Source organism: Rhinolophus sinicus, linkage group LG07 (assembly GCF_036562045.2).
Source record: "Rhinolophus sinicus isolate RSC01 linkage group LG07, ASM3656204v1, whole genome shotgun sequence".
Taxonomy (NCBI): domain Eukaryota; kingdom Metazoa; phylum Chordata; class Mammalia; order Chiroptera; family Rhinolophidae; genus Rhinolophus; species Rhinolophus sinicus.
This window is the reverse complement of record NC_133757.1, coordinates 76,792,612-76,806,923: the sequence shown is the minus strand read 5'-3', so window position 1 is coordinate 76,806,923 and position 14,312 is coordinate 76,792,612. Positions and strand designations below refer to the sequence as shown.

The following is a 14,312-nucleotide window of genomic DNA, read 5'->3' as shown; positions in this document are numbered from 1 at the left end:
CACAATTCCTACTTTGTGTGAATAAACCAAAATAAATAAATAAATAATTTCTTTCTATTTGCATAAAACTTCTGCCTGTCTTCCAAAATGAACTCTAAAGTGAGTAATGGACTGTTCTCCAAGACAACTAAACATTTGGCATGTTGACTTAAAAATATTTGGTTGGGTCAATGATAGAACCTTCTAAATGAGGGGAATAGTATGTTGTATCATATATTTGATTTATTTCACTAAGTTGTGTTCACAGCCACATTGGGTAATTTTGCATTATCAAATTATGCATACTTTATACTTACATGATTATTTTCAATTGTATTTTTTAAAATATATTCTAAAAAACTAAAATGCTTAAATGAAATATTATTAATAACTTTTATATAACTTTCCAGACTTCCCTTAAAAAAAATCTCAGAACACTTTATAATATTTTACAGATAATTTATAAAATGTTGTTGTCTTTATAGTATAAAAAATCCACATGGTCTCATAGAATGACAGTGGGAAATTGATACTATCTAGGGTATTAAATCTCCAAGAACACATTCTTTTCTTTACACAACTGACCTTTATTAATGTTAAAAACTTTCTATTTAATACTTTGGGAAACAGTTGTGCAATACTTTGATGGAATTAAATAAATGAAAGAATTTGGGAACTTGAAGAGAAATGTTAAGTAGTTCATATTTCTTCCATCTTTTTTTCATGTGAACACTGCTTCATAGCTCATTTTAAAATTATCATGTTTACCAGTTGTTTGGATTTATTAGAGATTGCCTCAGCCAAAATAATAGTGAGCTACCTGTGTTTATATTAACTGCTTTCCTGTCAGACCCTAGTCGTTTGTATTGTGATGCTGTGAATATTTTTTTCCCTCTAATTCCCATCTTTACTCCCAGTCCAACTCTAGTTTGTTTTTATTTTCTCTTCCTTCATCTAAAAGGGTAAGCAAACATTAATTTGCAAAGGACCTGGGGAGTAATGCATACAAGATGACCTCTTAAGGACTTTTCCTACTCTAACATTCCTTCATCAAGTCTTAAAATCTTGTTAGTGTCCTACCATTATGGTTTATTCAAATATATATCCTTAAAAATTAAAATGATAGAATTAGTTTAAATGGAAAATATTTAAAATATTTTTCTGAGATATAATGTAAGAGACATATAAAGAGTAGCAAAACCCCCTGAGTTAGTTGGTTCCAACCTGATTGAACCACAAAATTGTCTAGGGAGCTTTTAAAATTACTGATGCCTAGATACATCACCCAGAAATTCTGATTTAATTGGTTTGGAGTGCTGACTGGATGTAAGATTTTTTGCAACTCCCCAGATGACTCTAAAGTATAACCCATGGTGAGAACCACTGCCTATCTGCAGATGATTAGCTGGTCTTAACTTTGACTTAAAACCAATGCATACATTTAAAAAATACAGCTTCCCAGACTACTTCCAGAGATTCAAATTCAATGTATCTGGGATGCAGCCCAGCATTGTTGTTGTTTTATTTTTGTTTTTGTTTTCCAGTGTCATGATTTTAATATGAAGTCAATGTTAAGAATTAATGCTCAAGAATCAAGATCTTTAACACAGCAGCATGGGAAATTGTAGTCACACAACAGCCTAGCCAACTGTCCCCCGTGTCTTTCCTTAAGGAAAGAAGAGTCTGTGAGACTGTGCCTTTCTGGGACTCTGTTCCATCCTTGTGTTTACACCTTATGTCTCTCTGTCTGGTCTCCAAAAGATGGTTTGCAGCCAAAGACGGGTAAGATATCTCATGGGAGATACAACCCAAGTTAGGCAGAACCGAGTGGAGACCCCCGACGTGATGCCTTAGAAAAATATGGGAAGGGGCCTTGCCTCCCCTTACCCCTGCCTGGGAAAAGCCATTGCTGGCTCTGGCTTTTCCCTGGCACCTGTTTGTGAGAGAAGTCGTGAGGACAATAAAGAGCAGTTCTCTCCACTTGTCTCAATGGAGCTGTTACAATATGAGAGACTTAACCCTGAGAGGGTACATACCTTATGTAAGACATCATGGGACCTTGTGCTTCGGCTGTTTATAGATAAAGGGTGATTGGAATAAACATTTTTCTGTTATAATGTATGAGTCTCACAGACCATGTAAGAAACAATGTTACTTGTATGAGTATCAATAAAAGCCTCCAGTCTGTCCAATTAGGGGCTCCAGTCCTCTGAGACTGAGGCCCCCTGACCTTTGGAGAGATTTAACTACATTAAGTCTCTGTTTGTTTCTTTCTTAAAAGCTTAACCCAAGGCCGCCCCTTCTCGTTTCCTCACTGCTTGTGTTGCGCAGGACGTGACAGGAAATGATTTACTGTCATTGTGTTTTGTTTTCTGATGATAATCTATAAATCTTGACCACTAGAAAAACTCAGTGGCACAAATTTAGTTTTATAACTAAAGTAAGTAAATTAATTTTGTTTTAAAAGTTATTATTTATAGTAACAGTAATAGTACTTTAGGGTAAACTGGGGAAATTGCCAGTGAATGGTTTTAGATTTGTTCTTCCTGTAATTTTTGGTTACATTTGTCATTGTATTTCTATCTATAAGTTAGAATTTTCCATTGCTCTGAGAAAGTCTATGGTGACATAGTGTTGCCATATCAGTTAGATTTAAAGCAACTGGAAAAAAAAAAGTGACTTTGGACCATTTCTACTAATGCTCTGCTGTAAAGAGTGATGTGGGGACAGAGCCCCAGAGAGCAGTTTCCAGGCTCTCGGCCTCACATAGAAAAGTGCTGGCTCAGGTAGTAAATGGCCATCAACTGTGATTGGCTGGCCATTAGCTGTGGCTACTTGGCCATCAACTGTAACCAGTGAGCCATTGGGCACTAATATAACTGCTGTGGCTACGCTAGCAGAAAATGGGGGCTAGCAAGATGGTGGCTGGCAAGCGCGGATTGCAGTTAGCACAGCAGATTGCAGCTAGCGAGGGGTGTCGGTCATTTGGCAGAAAAGCGGACAGCAGGTCACACATCATGTGAATCCAGCCTCCAGTGAGACTATAGTGGTATGACTCCCCTACCTATGGCTCCACGGGTGTTCCTTTTTGGCCTCACCATATCCTGCATTCTTGTGTGTGGAGCGGGACCAGAGACCCTGCCTGCCACCCTGCATGACAAGTGATGTCTCAGATACAGTGTTAATGCGTGTAAAAGAAGCATAACCTCACAAATAGCTTCCTGTAACATACGGATATAAGAATGCCCCCCTTTTGAACTTACAAGGAAAGGTATAAAGAAATTTGATTTTTAATAATGTTGAACATGCAAGTAACAAAATAAATCATTAAAACCCATTCAATTGGGCTGGAAGGAGAAGGTCACGTGCAGAAGAAAGAGGCAGAATCACCGGGAGGAAGTAAGAGTGCGGAGGCACGTGGCAGGTCCCGAGGTTGTCTAGGGGTCGGAGCCTCTGGGAGCCTCCCGACAGAGCTGGGGCGCCACCCCTGGGTCCCTCTCGCCAGTTGCTGAGCCGTTTCCTCCAGGAGGCGGGGCCAGGAGGCGAGGCCAGGAGGCGGGACCAGGAGGCGGGACCAGGAGGCGGGGCCAGGAGGCGTGGTCACGTGACGGGACGGCCAAGGCGCGCGCAGCCAACGTTTGCGCCGGGGGAACAGGCGTTTACTCTGCGGGAACCACCGTTTGCTCTGCAGAAACCATGGCCGATGAGGCCAAGCCCGATGCGGACACTGTGCAGGTGCTGCGGGACATGGCCAACCGCCTGCGGATCCATTCTATCAGGGCCACGTGCGCCTCCAGCTCCGGCCACCCCACGTCGTGCTGCAGCGCCGCCGAGATCATGGCCGTGCTCTTCTTCCACACGATGAGGTATAAACCCGCAGACCCAGACCACCCCGACAACGACAGATTCATCCTCTCGAAGGGCCATGCAGCGCCAGTCCTCTATGCCGCCTGGGCAGAGGTGGGCGACATCAGCGAGTCCGACTTGCTGAACTTGAGGAAGATTCACTGCGACTTGGAGGGACATCCCACCCCACGACTGTCGTTTGTTGATGTGGCCACAGGATCTCTTGGGCAAGGATTAGGTGCTGCGTGTGGCATGGCTTATACGGGCAAGTTCTTTGACAAGGCCAGTTACCGGGTGTTCTGCCTTATGGGAGATGGGGAATCCTCGGAGGGGTCCGTCTGGGAGGCTTTGGCCTTTGCGTCCCACTACAAGTTGGACAATCTCGTGGCGGTGTTCGACGTGAACCGCTTGGGACAAAGTGGCGTTGCACCCCTTGAACACTGCACCGACATCTATCAGAATCGCTGTGAAGCCTTTGGGTGGAATACTTGCTTAGTGGATGGCCATGACGTGGAAGCGTTGTGCCAAGCCTTTTGTCAAGCAGCTCAGATGAAGAACAAGCCCACTGCCATCATTGCGAAGACCTTCAAGGGCCGGGGTATTCCAAACGTTGAAGATGCGGACAATTGGCATGGAAAGCCTGTGCCAAAAGAAAGAGCAGATGCAATCATCGAATTAATTGAGAGTCAGATACAGACCAACAAGAGTCTTATGCCGAAACCCCCGGTTGAAGACTCACCTCAGATCAGCATCAGGAATATAAAAATGACGCGTCTGCCTAATTATAAAGTTGGTGACAAGATAACGACTCGGAAAGCATGTGGTTTGGCTTTGGCTAAACTGAGCCATGAAAATAAAAGAGTTATTGTCCTGGATGGTGACACAAAGAACTCCACCTTTTCTGAGATATTCAAGAAAGAACACCCTGAGCATTTTATTGAGTGTTTTATTGCTGAGCAAAACATGGTAAGTGTGGCATTAGGCTGTGCCGCACGTGGTCGAACCATTGCTTTTGTTAGTACCTTTGCTGCCTTTCTGACCCGAGCATTTGATCAGATCCGAATGGGAGGCATATCGCAAGCCAACATCAATCTTATTGGTTCCCACTGCGGGGTGTCCATTGGTGAAGATGGACCCTCGCAGATGGCCCTGGAGGATCTAGCCATGTTCCGAAGCATTCCCAATTGCACGATTTTCTATCCAAGTGATGCCATCTCGACAGAGCATGCTGTTTATCTGGCTGCAAATACCAAAGGGATGTGCTTCATTCGGACCAGCCGACCAGAAACTGCAGTTATTTATACGCCCCAAGAAAATTTTGAGATCGGACGGGCCAAGGTCATCCGCCACAGTGTCAATGACAAAGTCACAGTTATTGGAGCTGGAGTCACTCTGCATGAAGCCTTAGCAGCTGCTGACCATCTTTCTCAACAAGGTGTTTCTGTTCGTGTCATTGACCCATTTACCATTAAACCCCTGGATGCTGCCACCATCATCTCCAGCGCAAAAGCTACAGGCGGCCAGGTTATCACAGTGGAGGATCACTACCCAGAAGGTGGCATTGGAGAAGCTGTCTGTGCAGCTGTCTCCAGGGAGCCTGACATCCTTGTTCATCAGCTGGCTGTGTCAGGAGTCCCTCGAAGTGGGAAACCTAACGAATTGCTGGATATGTTTGGAATCAGTGCCAGACACATCATAGAGGCCGTGAAATATACTTTAAAGAATTAAAATGGCTGATTTCTTAAAAAGTCAGTCTGTTGGTTTTCGTCTTAAAATACTGTTATCTTTATATTACATTCATTCTTGTTGTTACAAAACCATCATTTATATCTCTACCGTTCTGCTTTTTTCAAAAGATATTTAACACGTTTCTTTATTTTTAATTTAGAAATTCAAGTTAATTACCCTTCTATTAAACGATGACTATACAAATCTCACTTTCATTTTTGAATCATTAAAGTAGGTTTAAACAATTTTAAGTAACCAAATAACAAACAGCCACAATGTTTTCTGATAAGACTACAAATAACTGATTGGGTTGGGAATAACAGGTACCAGTTTCTTAAATGTGTATAATTTCCTTGCAATTGGAGGAAATGTGAATTTAACTGTAGACTTCAGTAGTCAAAGTTTTTAAAGCAAGTTCGAGCTGTTATGTAATGCAACTTCCCAGATAATGTTTAACTACAGTTGCCTTGGGATTTCCTCTGATGTTTAACTCCATCTCTCCTCTACAGTTTAGAGGCTATGGAACAGCAGTGAAGGTTCTTAAGATACACCATACTGATTGCAGTGACTGTTTCATAAAGAGATGAAAACATAACTAGTTCTAGTCTGCACACTACACTGTTTGGTGAGGTTTCAGAAATGTTTCATTTTTTTCAATGACCAAACCAGACTGCTAACTAGATTATATTCACTAAGCATACTAAAGTCAATATAATAAATAAATGCATTTAAAAACCAGCAGTTTGACTTAGTTTGTTTCTTGTATGTGTGATTTGGTTTCTCCCTTGTAAGGAAGAAACTTCTATCTAAACTAGAAGCAGAAAGAGGCATGTCCCTGAACAGTAATAATCCTGGAAAAAGGTTTGAGCTGGAGATAAATCGCCCGAGAACAATGTGTGGGCTGAAAAGCCATGTTTTAAGCAGAATCCTTACTTTTTACCTGTGAATAGATAAATTATATGGCTAGAATACAAGAAAAGAGTACCAGTCAGGTAAGTTAAAGATGGACCTGAGGTTCATAACTAAATTTAAAATTACTCTGTGTCTGGCATATCAGGTAATCGGTTCCTTATTTTATCGCCTTTGGTAAGTGCCCTCATTAAGTTCTTTGGAGGCATCATCAGTTTGTCTCAGGAAATATTGTTCTAGAAGGTGTGGTAGAGACCAAAAAAGACCTATTTGGGAATCGGAGAAATTGGAGCCTACTCATTTTCCCACTGACCTTTTTTTCTGAGCTCGTTCTGTTTTCCTCTTGCAAATTGATCATAAGTGCTCTGTTTATTTCATAAAATTTAAAAATTATTTTGTAAAAATAAAAACAGTTGCTAAAGGACCATTGTAAACATTTAGAAAATGCACACAAAGAATTTTATCTCACTTATCACACACACACACACAAATATCCAATTTTATTTGCTAGCATGAGATTATAACTGGATCTTATAGCCATTCCCATCTAGTAGGATCAGTTAAATATTACATATCTAAGAGTGGGGTGCTATTGAATAACAAGTCTCCATACTTATTTTTCAAACCTGAGAGAGAACATTGATTCAGACACAGTAAAACAGATAAAACACTAACACAAAATTACTTGTCATAATTTGAGTGTGCATTCTGGGAACAGGTTTCAGTTTTTATGGCTTATAACATGAAAGAAGGGTTCAAAATGGTCTGTTTGCAACCAAACACGCATAAATACACCTTAATAATGACAGAATATCAGGTGTTATTTTTTAAATGACTAATGCAATCTCAGAGACCACCAAAAATATTTTTTGGAGGAAGGTGGGGAAGCCCTTAAGAATCCTGTAAGGCTTCTATTACCTTGAGGTATCAACCAGTGGCTATCAGTTCCAGAGAGAAGAAAGAAGAGGTGAATCTGGTGTCTACAATTCTTCAAGTAAGAGGGAATCAATCCAGTTTTGTTATAGTGACTATTCTCTAGCTTTAAATCCCTCAAGAGTTTCTTTAGATAAATAGAACTGTTCACTTTCATGTAGTCCTATTTATCATTGTTTTCTCTTTAGTTAGCACTTTTTGTGTTATGTTTAAAAAATCTTTGCTTTCCCTAAGGTTATTGAAGATACTCCCTTGTGTTTTCTTCTGCAAACTTTATATCTTTCACATACAGATCTACAATTCATCTGGAATTAATTATTATGTGAGGTTTGAGGTTGGAGGTCAATACAGTTTTTGACACAATTGCACAGCACCGTTAAAAAACAAAGCCCTTTCCCTCCCGGCACCAGTGTTATCTTTCTCATACATCAGGTGACTGTACATGTGTGAATTTGTTTCAGCCCCATTGGTCTATTTGTTTACATTTGTGCCGATGCTACACTGTCTTAATTACCATTGCTTTTTCTTAAGTTCTAACATTTAGTAGTTTAAGTCTTCCACTTCCTCCACTTTTTGTTTTCAAGATTGCCCTCCCTATTCTTGATCCTTTTAATTTTCATATAAATTTTAGAAATAGGCTGTCAATTTCTACAAATATTAAATTGCATCTTGATGCAATTACATCTGGATTATATTCCCTTCTAATATCCCATTTAAAGAGATATATTTTTAGAAGCTCTTTAGAAAGTTAAACTAAAAAGATCTCATTAAAGTAATTTTAGCAATTTAGGTTCACAATCCTTAAACTGAGGTAGATGTGCCTTGTGGGGGGCTGGGTACTCTGGGCAGGGTGTAGGTCCTGAAGATTTTGCAAGTGGCGTGTAGGCATGGAAAATTTTAGTGACTCTATTTCCAGATCCTTAAATCCATGTTTTTGTTCCTAAAATTGATCTGTCTGAGAATAATCTGTGATTTTTTTTCCAATATCCTCTTTCATAATTGCCTGTCTTCCACTTTTCAAAACAAAGCCATACTTTACACCCATCCTTACAGTTATCATTCATTACCAGTTGTGAAATCTTCGAAGTGCCAAACAAAGGAACATTTCAAAATATTGATTCTGGCAGAGCCTCCTTTAAGGAAGTCACCATGATCCAGCAGTAAATTATGTATCTTTCTTTGCCTTCCTGCAATTTTGCCCAAAGTAAAGCCTGAAATTAGAAAGTTACTTGAACCCATGTGAGTATGTTCTGAATTCAATGTAGACTGGAGTGGGTGGCAAAGATGACATTTTTGTTTAAAAAGTTCTTTTTCCTCCTGTGACTCAACTATTGTCAAAGCCTTGTTGCTTAGAGTCTCAAGAAAGCAAAGCAAAGAACATAGTAAGAAATACTAAAGATGGTAGCACTGTATTTCATCCAGTCCACACGTCCTGAGACATCTCTATGCCTTATCCATCTATAAGTTTTAGAAATAGAATATTCAAGATTTATGAAAAGCATTTTCAGTTTCTTCATTAAGGAGAAGGTAAATACTCTCATTCACTTGTGTCTATAGTATGAAATTATGCTTTGCATCGTTCCAAGGGAGAGGAAGTTAGATGTTTCAGGTTTATTTCTGATTGACCAATGGATTGTTTAACTTTTTTTTATACAATTAGTTTAGATTCACAGGAGACATGTTTTCCTTGACTTGTGACAAGATTCCTGGATAATTCACAGCCATATACATTATTTCATTTGGGTGTAAGACTCCAGCTTGCTGTCACTGATAGAATAGTTCTCTCCTTTTTGATCTTTGATATTCCTCATTGTCTCTGATGGTGCATATTGTTACCATGTACTGACTGAATTTATATTAACTTAACTTCAGTTTATTGTGGATTCTACTGTATAAATAGTTAAGAGATGATCATCCCACATATCAGTGAAAGCAACAAAGGAACAAAACAAACAAATGAAGAAATAAAAACTCATAGACACAGACAATAGTTTAGTGGTTACCAGAAGGTAAGGAGGGTAAGGTGTAGTAGATGAGGGTAAACAGGATCAACTGTATGGTGATGGAAGGAGAACTGACTCTGGGTGGTGAGCACACAATGTGATATATAGATGATGTATTATAGAATTGTACACCTGAATCCTATGTAACTTTACTAACCATTGTCACCCCAATAAACTTTAACAGAGAGAGAGAGAGAGAGAGAGAGAGAGAGAGAGAGAGAGAGAGAGAATCATCAATATACCTGCTGTAAACCTTACATTTACTTTTGGGCCAATCCCTTATTTTTGATATGAATTTCCACAAATTAGATAACAATTGTTCTCTTAATAGCAAAATATCTTAAATTCAGGTTCAGAGCAAAATGTTCTCCTGTTGCAATCTAGGACAATCTAGGGCATGGTGCCCTGAAGTTTAGAGAACTCACTTTATTTAGTCAGAATTAATTTATCACTGTCAGATTTGATACGTCATTCTAATTCCAATGGATATATTTTAAAATGTGATATAACAATTTTATTTTAAAAGGCAATTAAAATAATATAAGAGAATTTACATCCTTAAAAAAATAATTAAAAAATTAGACGTAACTTTAATTTGGGGTAAATGTGTGAGGGAAAATTTTCAAGACCACTGGTTTAGTTAATGGGGGCTCATTTATACCAGGTGAACATGACAAACTGCTGCCTAAGGGATGAATCCAGGCAACAAAAGTCATCCTATTCCAGCCCAACATTGGAATAAATACAAAATTTATTTTTTACCAAAACTAACTAAAAATGTTTTAAGATTCCAGGCTAACATAAGATAACTCAGTAGCAAGAAAGACCAGTTTAATTATTTTTGTTTATTTAAAAAAAAGAAAAAAAAGAAAAACTGTGTCCTGGTTCATCAATGGTAAGTATGACACAAGCTTGTATTTTATTCTCTTTGGGTTTGCTTTTTCTAACCTTAAATAGATTTGCGGATCAAGCAGGCTAACTTTACTCCTACATAATGTTTATGATTATGAAAAATTAGACTTTAATCACCTTAATTGAATCACTATTCTGATAAGCTTTGTGTCAAGACTAATCAATCATGTTTTGTGGTATGTGAGCTTGAAAATAATTTCTGAGATCTTTAGGTAGGTTAAAACCTTGAACTAATGTTAACAATTCAGAGGATAAACTCTGAGGACAGACTTCCGAGCAGATCATTTAGACAACTTTCAGACCATATCAATGGACTGCATCAAGATGTTCAGGGCTCAGTTTTATGTGAGACATTATGTGACTACCACCCCCAAATCCAGCAGGACAACAATAACTGAAGGAACTGATGGGAGGGAAATTTATTGTTGTAATCTGTTTGGAATATCATTAATTTTGCTTTTCTATTTTTCTAGATATATAAAGAAGCTATTGCTTAAGCTGCCCCACAATGATTATATACATTCTGCTTTTGTAATTTAAAATGAAGTGTTTTAAAATAATATCTGATTCTCATGGCCTCCTTCTCCTCAGAATTGAAAAACGCCTATTAAATCTCCTCTTTTGTGTGTGGCAAAATAGCTTAGGGTAGTTATTTCAGTAAGAAACTGCCCTCCTTCTTACCAAGTTTTAGTTGGTTATATTATACAATTCAAGCTTTACTTGGAATGTCTTATTTGAGAATGGTGGTCATCAAATCAGGCAAAACAAGCCATTTTAAGGAATAAATACTGATGCACCTGTGAAGCCAATGTTTACAAAGTCCTCCCAGGAAAAACTGGCTTGGTATAGGTGGTAAGGAAGTTAAGAAAAAAAAGAAAAACTTTAAAAAATATAGAGCCCTTGAGAAAAGAAGAATTCACCCTAGTTTTAATATACTGTGGTGAAAATTGTCAAAGAGATCTTTAGCTAACTTAGCCTCAAAATAGTAAATTATAGTCCTCTTAAATGCATGGAACCTTTGGATTATTGTCTCTCATCCACAATTTACATACTCATGTAGCTCTTAATCTTCTCTCTCTTTTCTACTTTCCTCCACACTCACCACAACCAAAATATCTGAAATCATACAATAAAGGCATGACCTTCACCAAATGCATCTTTATTGTACAAGATACCACAATTTCAGTTACTGTAATAATGGCTTCTCTTTGTTGTTTATGAAAATAGTTCATGAATTTCCAGTCAAGACATCAACTCTTGGTTGGGTCCCACAAAGATTGGTTCGCTCTACACAGTACTGTGTCCCAGTACAGTGTGTCATTGCAGGTTATCTGGCCATAATTTTTCCTGGACATGGATTGACCAAGCCCTTCTTTCTATTCTGTTCTCCGGGGGACTTCCCATAATTTTGACAGTGTTTCCTCCTTTTCAAGGCTTACTTGTATCACGTTGCATTGCTTTCATCACTTCTTATCTTCTCATGTTCTCTAGGACCTTACTCCATTAACTATCTATTTATTTTTTTATTTTTTTCCCTGAAATCTTCAAGACAGCAAATGGCGTAGCGAGAGGAAGGTGGAAGCCAGGCAGCAACAGGTAGGGATGAAGTAAGTGGTGGGAAAATTAAACCCATGATATAGGCAAGACTTTTGAGAATATTTTTTACCACTGATAATAATACAGTACTTTAAAAAGTCATAGGTCCATAGGTTTTTAAGATTAAGTGGATAAGTGGAGATAGAAGTATGGATCAGGCTTAAAAATCAATAGAAAGAGAATGGTATAAAATTTTGAAGATGAAGGCAGACATATATTCAGAGTACTCAAGGGAGGAGTGGATTTGAAATAAGAAGAAAGAAAGGATGAACTTAGAGAAGCTGGGAGATAGTAAGAAGTGATATTTGAATTTGAGGAAGAAAATAAAAGAAGATACGGGGTAGTATTAATCTCAGATATGTAAGAGGCCAAGTTATCCATTGAGAGCCTCCGACATACTGTATAGATTTGCTCATGAACTATAGAGTTTACACATTGCAATTCTAAGAACTCAAAATGTCACCTATGTCTGTGATGTTAGTCACTTTCACTCTTGATTCTTTTCATCTTTGCACTTATTAGTATATCTTAAAAATTCATTCCTTCTCTCATAAAACAGATTATAGCAATTGGTGCTGGTTTACATTTATGTTTATCTTTAAAACTTCTCCTTAGTTTAGCCACATCCAATAGTTTTAAAGACTATTTCTCTATCGTACATGTATTCAGTGGAAAATGGAACAGTGCTCTATAATGCTGTCTTCATCTTGAAAACCTTCTACTGAAAGCTTCCCTTTCACCATCATCTCTTTGATCTTAAATGCACTTTCCAGGTATTTATAATGCTGACTCACATCATTTTCCATTTTTAAATAATTACCTGAATCAGATTGTATAATAACATATTTCCCAGCCAATTAGAATCTTCTCTTCTTTTGGACTTCTGTTCTTCAACACGACTATGTATGTGGAACCGAAATAGGAAATATATCAATCAATCAACAGATTTGGGAGTGCCTTTAAGCCTGAGTACCATAGAAAGATACATTTTATGAGCAATGTTGACACCTAGTCTTAAGAATGTGATTGAATCATACACTGATTTTTGCACCATCAATGTCCATGCCCTCAGTCTTTTGTTTTATTTCCTTTTTAATCCTCTCACATGCCTTCCTACTTTAGGATTTCTCTGTATCTTCATTTATTTCGATATTCTGTAATTATTTAGTGAATATATACTATGTAGAGGATACCCTAATAGGCTTTGGAGAAACAGAGATTAAAAAAACACACAAAACTTTTGGATACTTACCATGGTTTCTCTTTGGTGGGAAAGATATATCCATAAGTAAAATTCACAAACACAGGACAATATTACATTGAAACATATGAAATTCTCATTTTTGTGGGTCAAAATTATTCAAATATTAGAAGTTTCATATGATTTAACCTAACAGGCTGATGTAGATTTTGAAAGTATTGCTTAAAGTATTAAGAACAACAACAGGTGTGAGGTGTTAGGCAGTGAAGAAATTGGAAACAAAATGGGCATATTGGAAGAGAAGAGTATATTCCAAACAAGGAGAAAAACTTCAGGCTTGAAGGTATTAAGTACCTTCATAAGGTTGTGGAAAGATTAAATGAGTTAAATGTATAAGACTTTCAAAATGGTGACTGGCAAAAAGTAAGCCCTATGTCAGTGTCAGTTGTTATTGCTGAAGGATAAAGATCAAGAGCTCTTATCTTAACTTGCAATTCCTGAAAAGGATCCATCCTTCTCCCTTTCTCAGCTCTGCCCTCAGGAAGTGTCTGATTGCATCATCTCCTGACTTTACTCTGACTTTGCTCCATCAATTTTCACTGCCTTCTGCCTCTCCTTAAAATTCTCCTTCTGCCTCTCCTTATCAAAACTCTCTTCTTCACGAGGAGGAGGAGAACTCATACTGAAGTCAGCTAGAGGTGAGCTGACATGGTGTTTCAAAATTTTCAAATCTGAATGCTTTGCAGTTGCCACAGGCCCACCCACAGGGCAGAACTGCAAGGTCCCTGGAGCCACTTGGTGACTCATTCAGTAGTTACAACATTTTATTCACCATACTGGCTTTATATAGCATGTTGGGATTTTTCAACATTAAAATTGGCTTTATCACTACAGCTTCAATTTTTAAAGTCTTTCTATTTTAGGTTTTATAATTACACAGGATAATGCATACTTATTTTAATGGGAAAAACAATACAGAATTTTATGAGTGAAAAAATAATGATCTCACATTTCCCAACCCATCTCTTACCTTATTCCCTGTGGTAACCACTGTATCTCGTTTTATCTCTTTTAGTCCCTTCTCCATACTCAGACAAATGACCTTTTCCCAGGATATTTTTATTTTGATATATAACACATGTAAATTTTTAAATTTTGTTTTATTTTAACTAAAGTGGGACCATTTTCTACCCATTACATTCAAA

At 37.9% G+C, this 14,312-nt stretch overlaps 1 protein-coding gene across 2 annotated transcripts; it reads left to right on the top strand.

The window, feature by feature from the left end:
- The first annotated feature begins 3,675 nt into the window (after window positions 1-3,675).
- Window positions 3,676-5,553, top strand: TKTL2 (transketolase like 2). 2 transcript variants are annotated; one of them, XM_074338676.1, is made up of 2 exons: window positions 3,712-3,904; window positions 4,019-5,553. In XM_074338676.1, exons 1-2 carry the CDS (start codon window positions 3,727-3,729, stop codon window positions 5,551-5,553), a joined length of 1,713 nt encoding a protein of 570 aa, XP_074194777.1. In that variant the 5' UTR covers window positions 3,712-3,726. The 2 variants fall into 2 exon arrangements, with proteins under 2 accessions (XP_019592308.2, XP_074194777.1); XM_019736749.2 differs by having other exon boundaries at window positions 3,676-5,553.
- Window positions 5,554-14,312: the final 8,759 nt, after the last annotated feature.

Coding starts and splice junctions, on each gene's coding strand:
- TKTL2 (XM_019736749.2), top strand. CDS start 3,676: ATGGCCGATGAGGCCAAGCCCGATGCGGACACTGTGCAGGTGCTGCGG.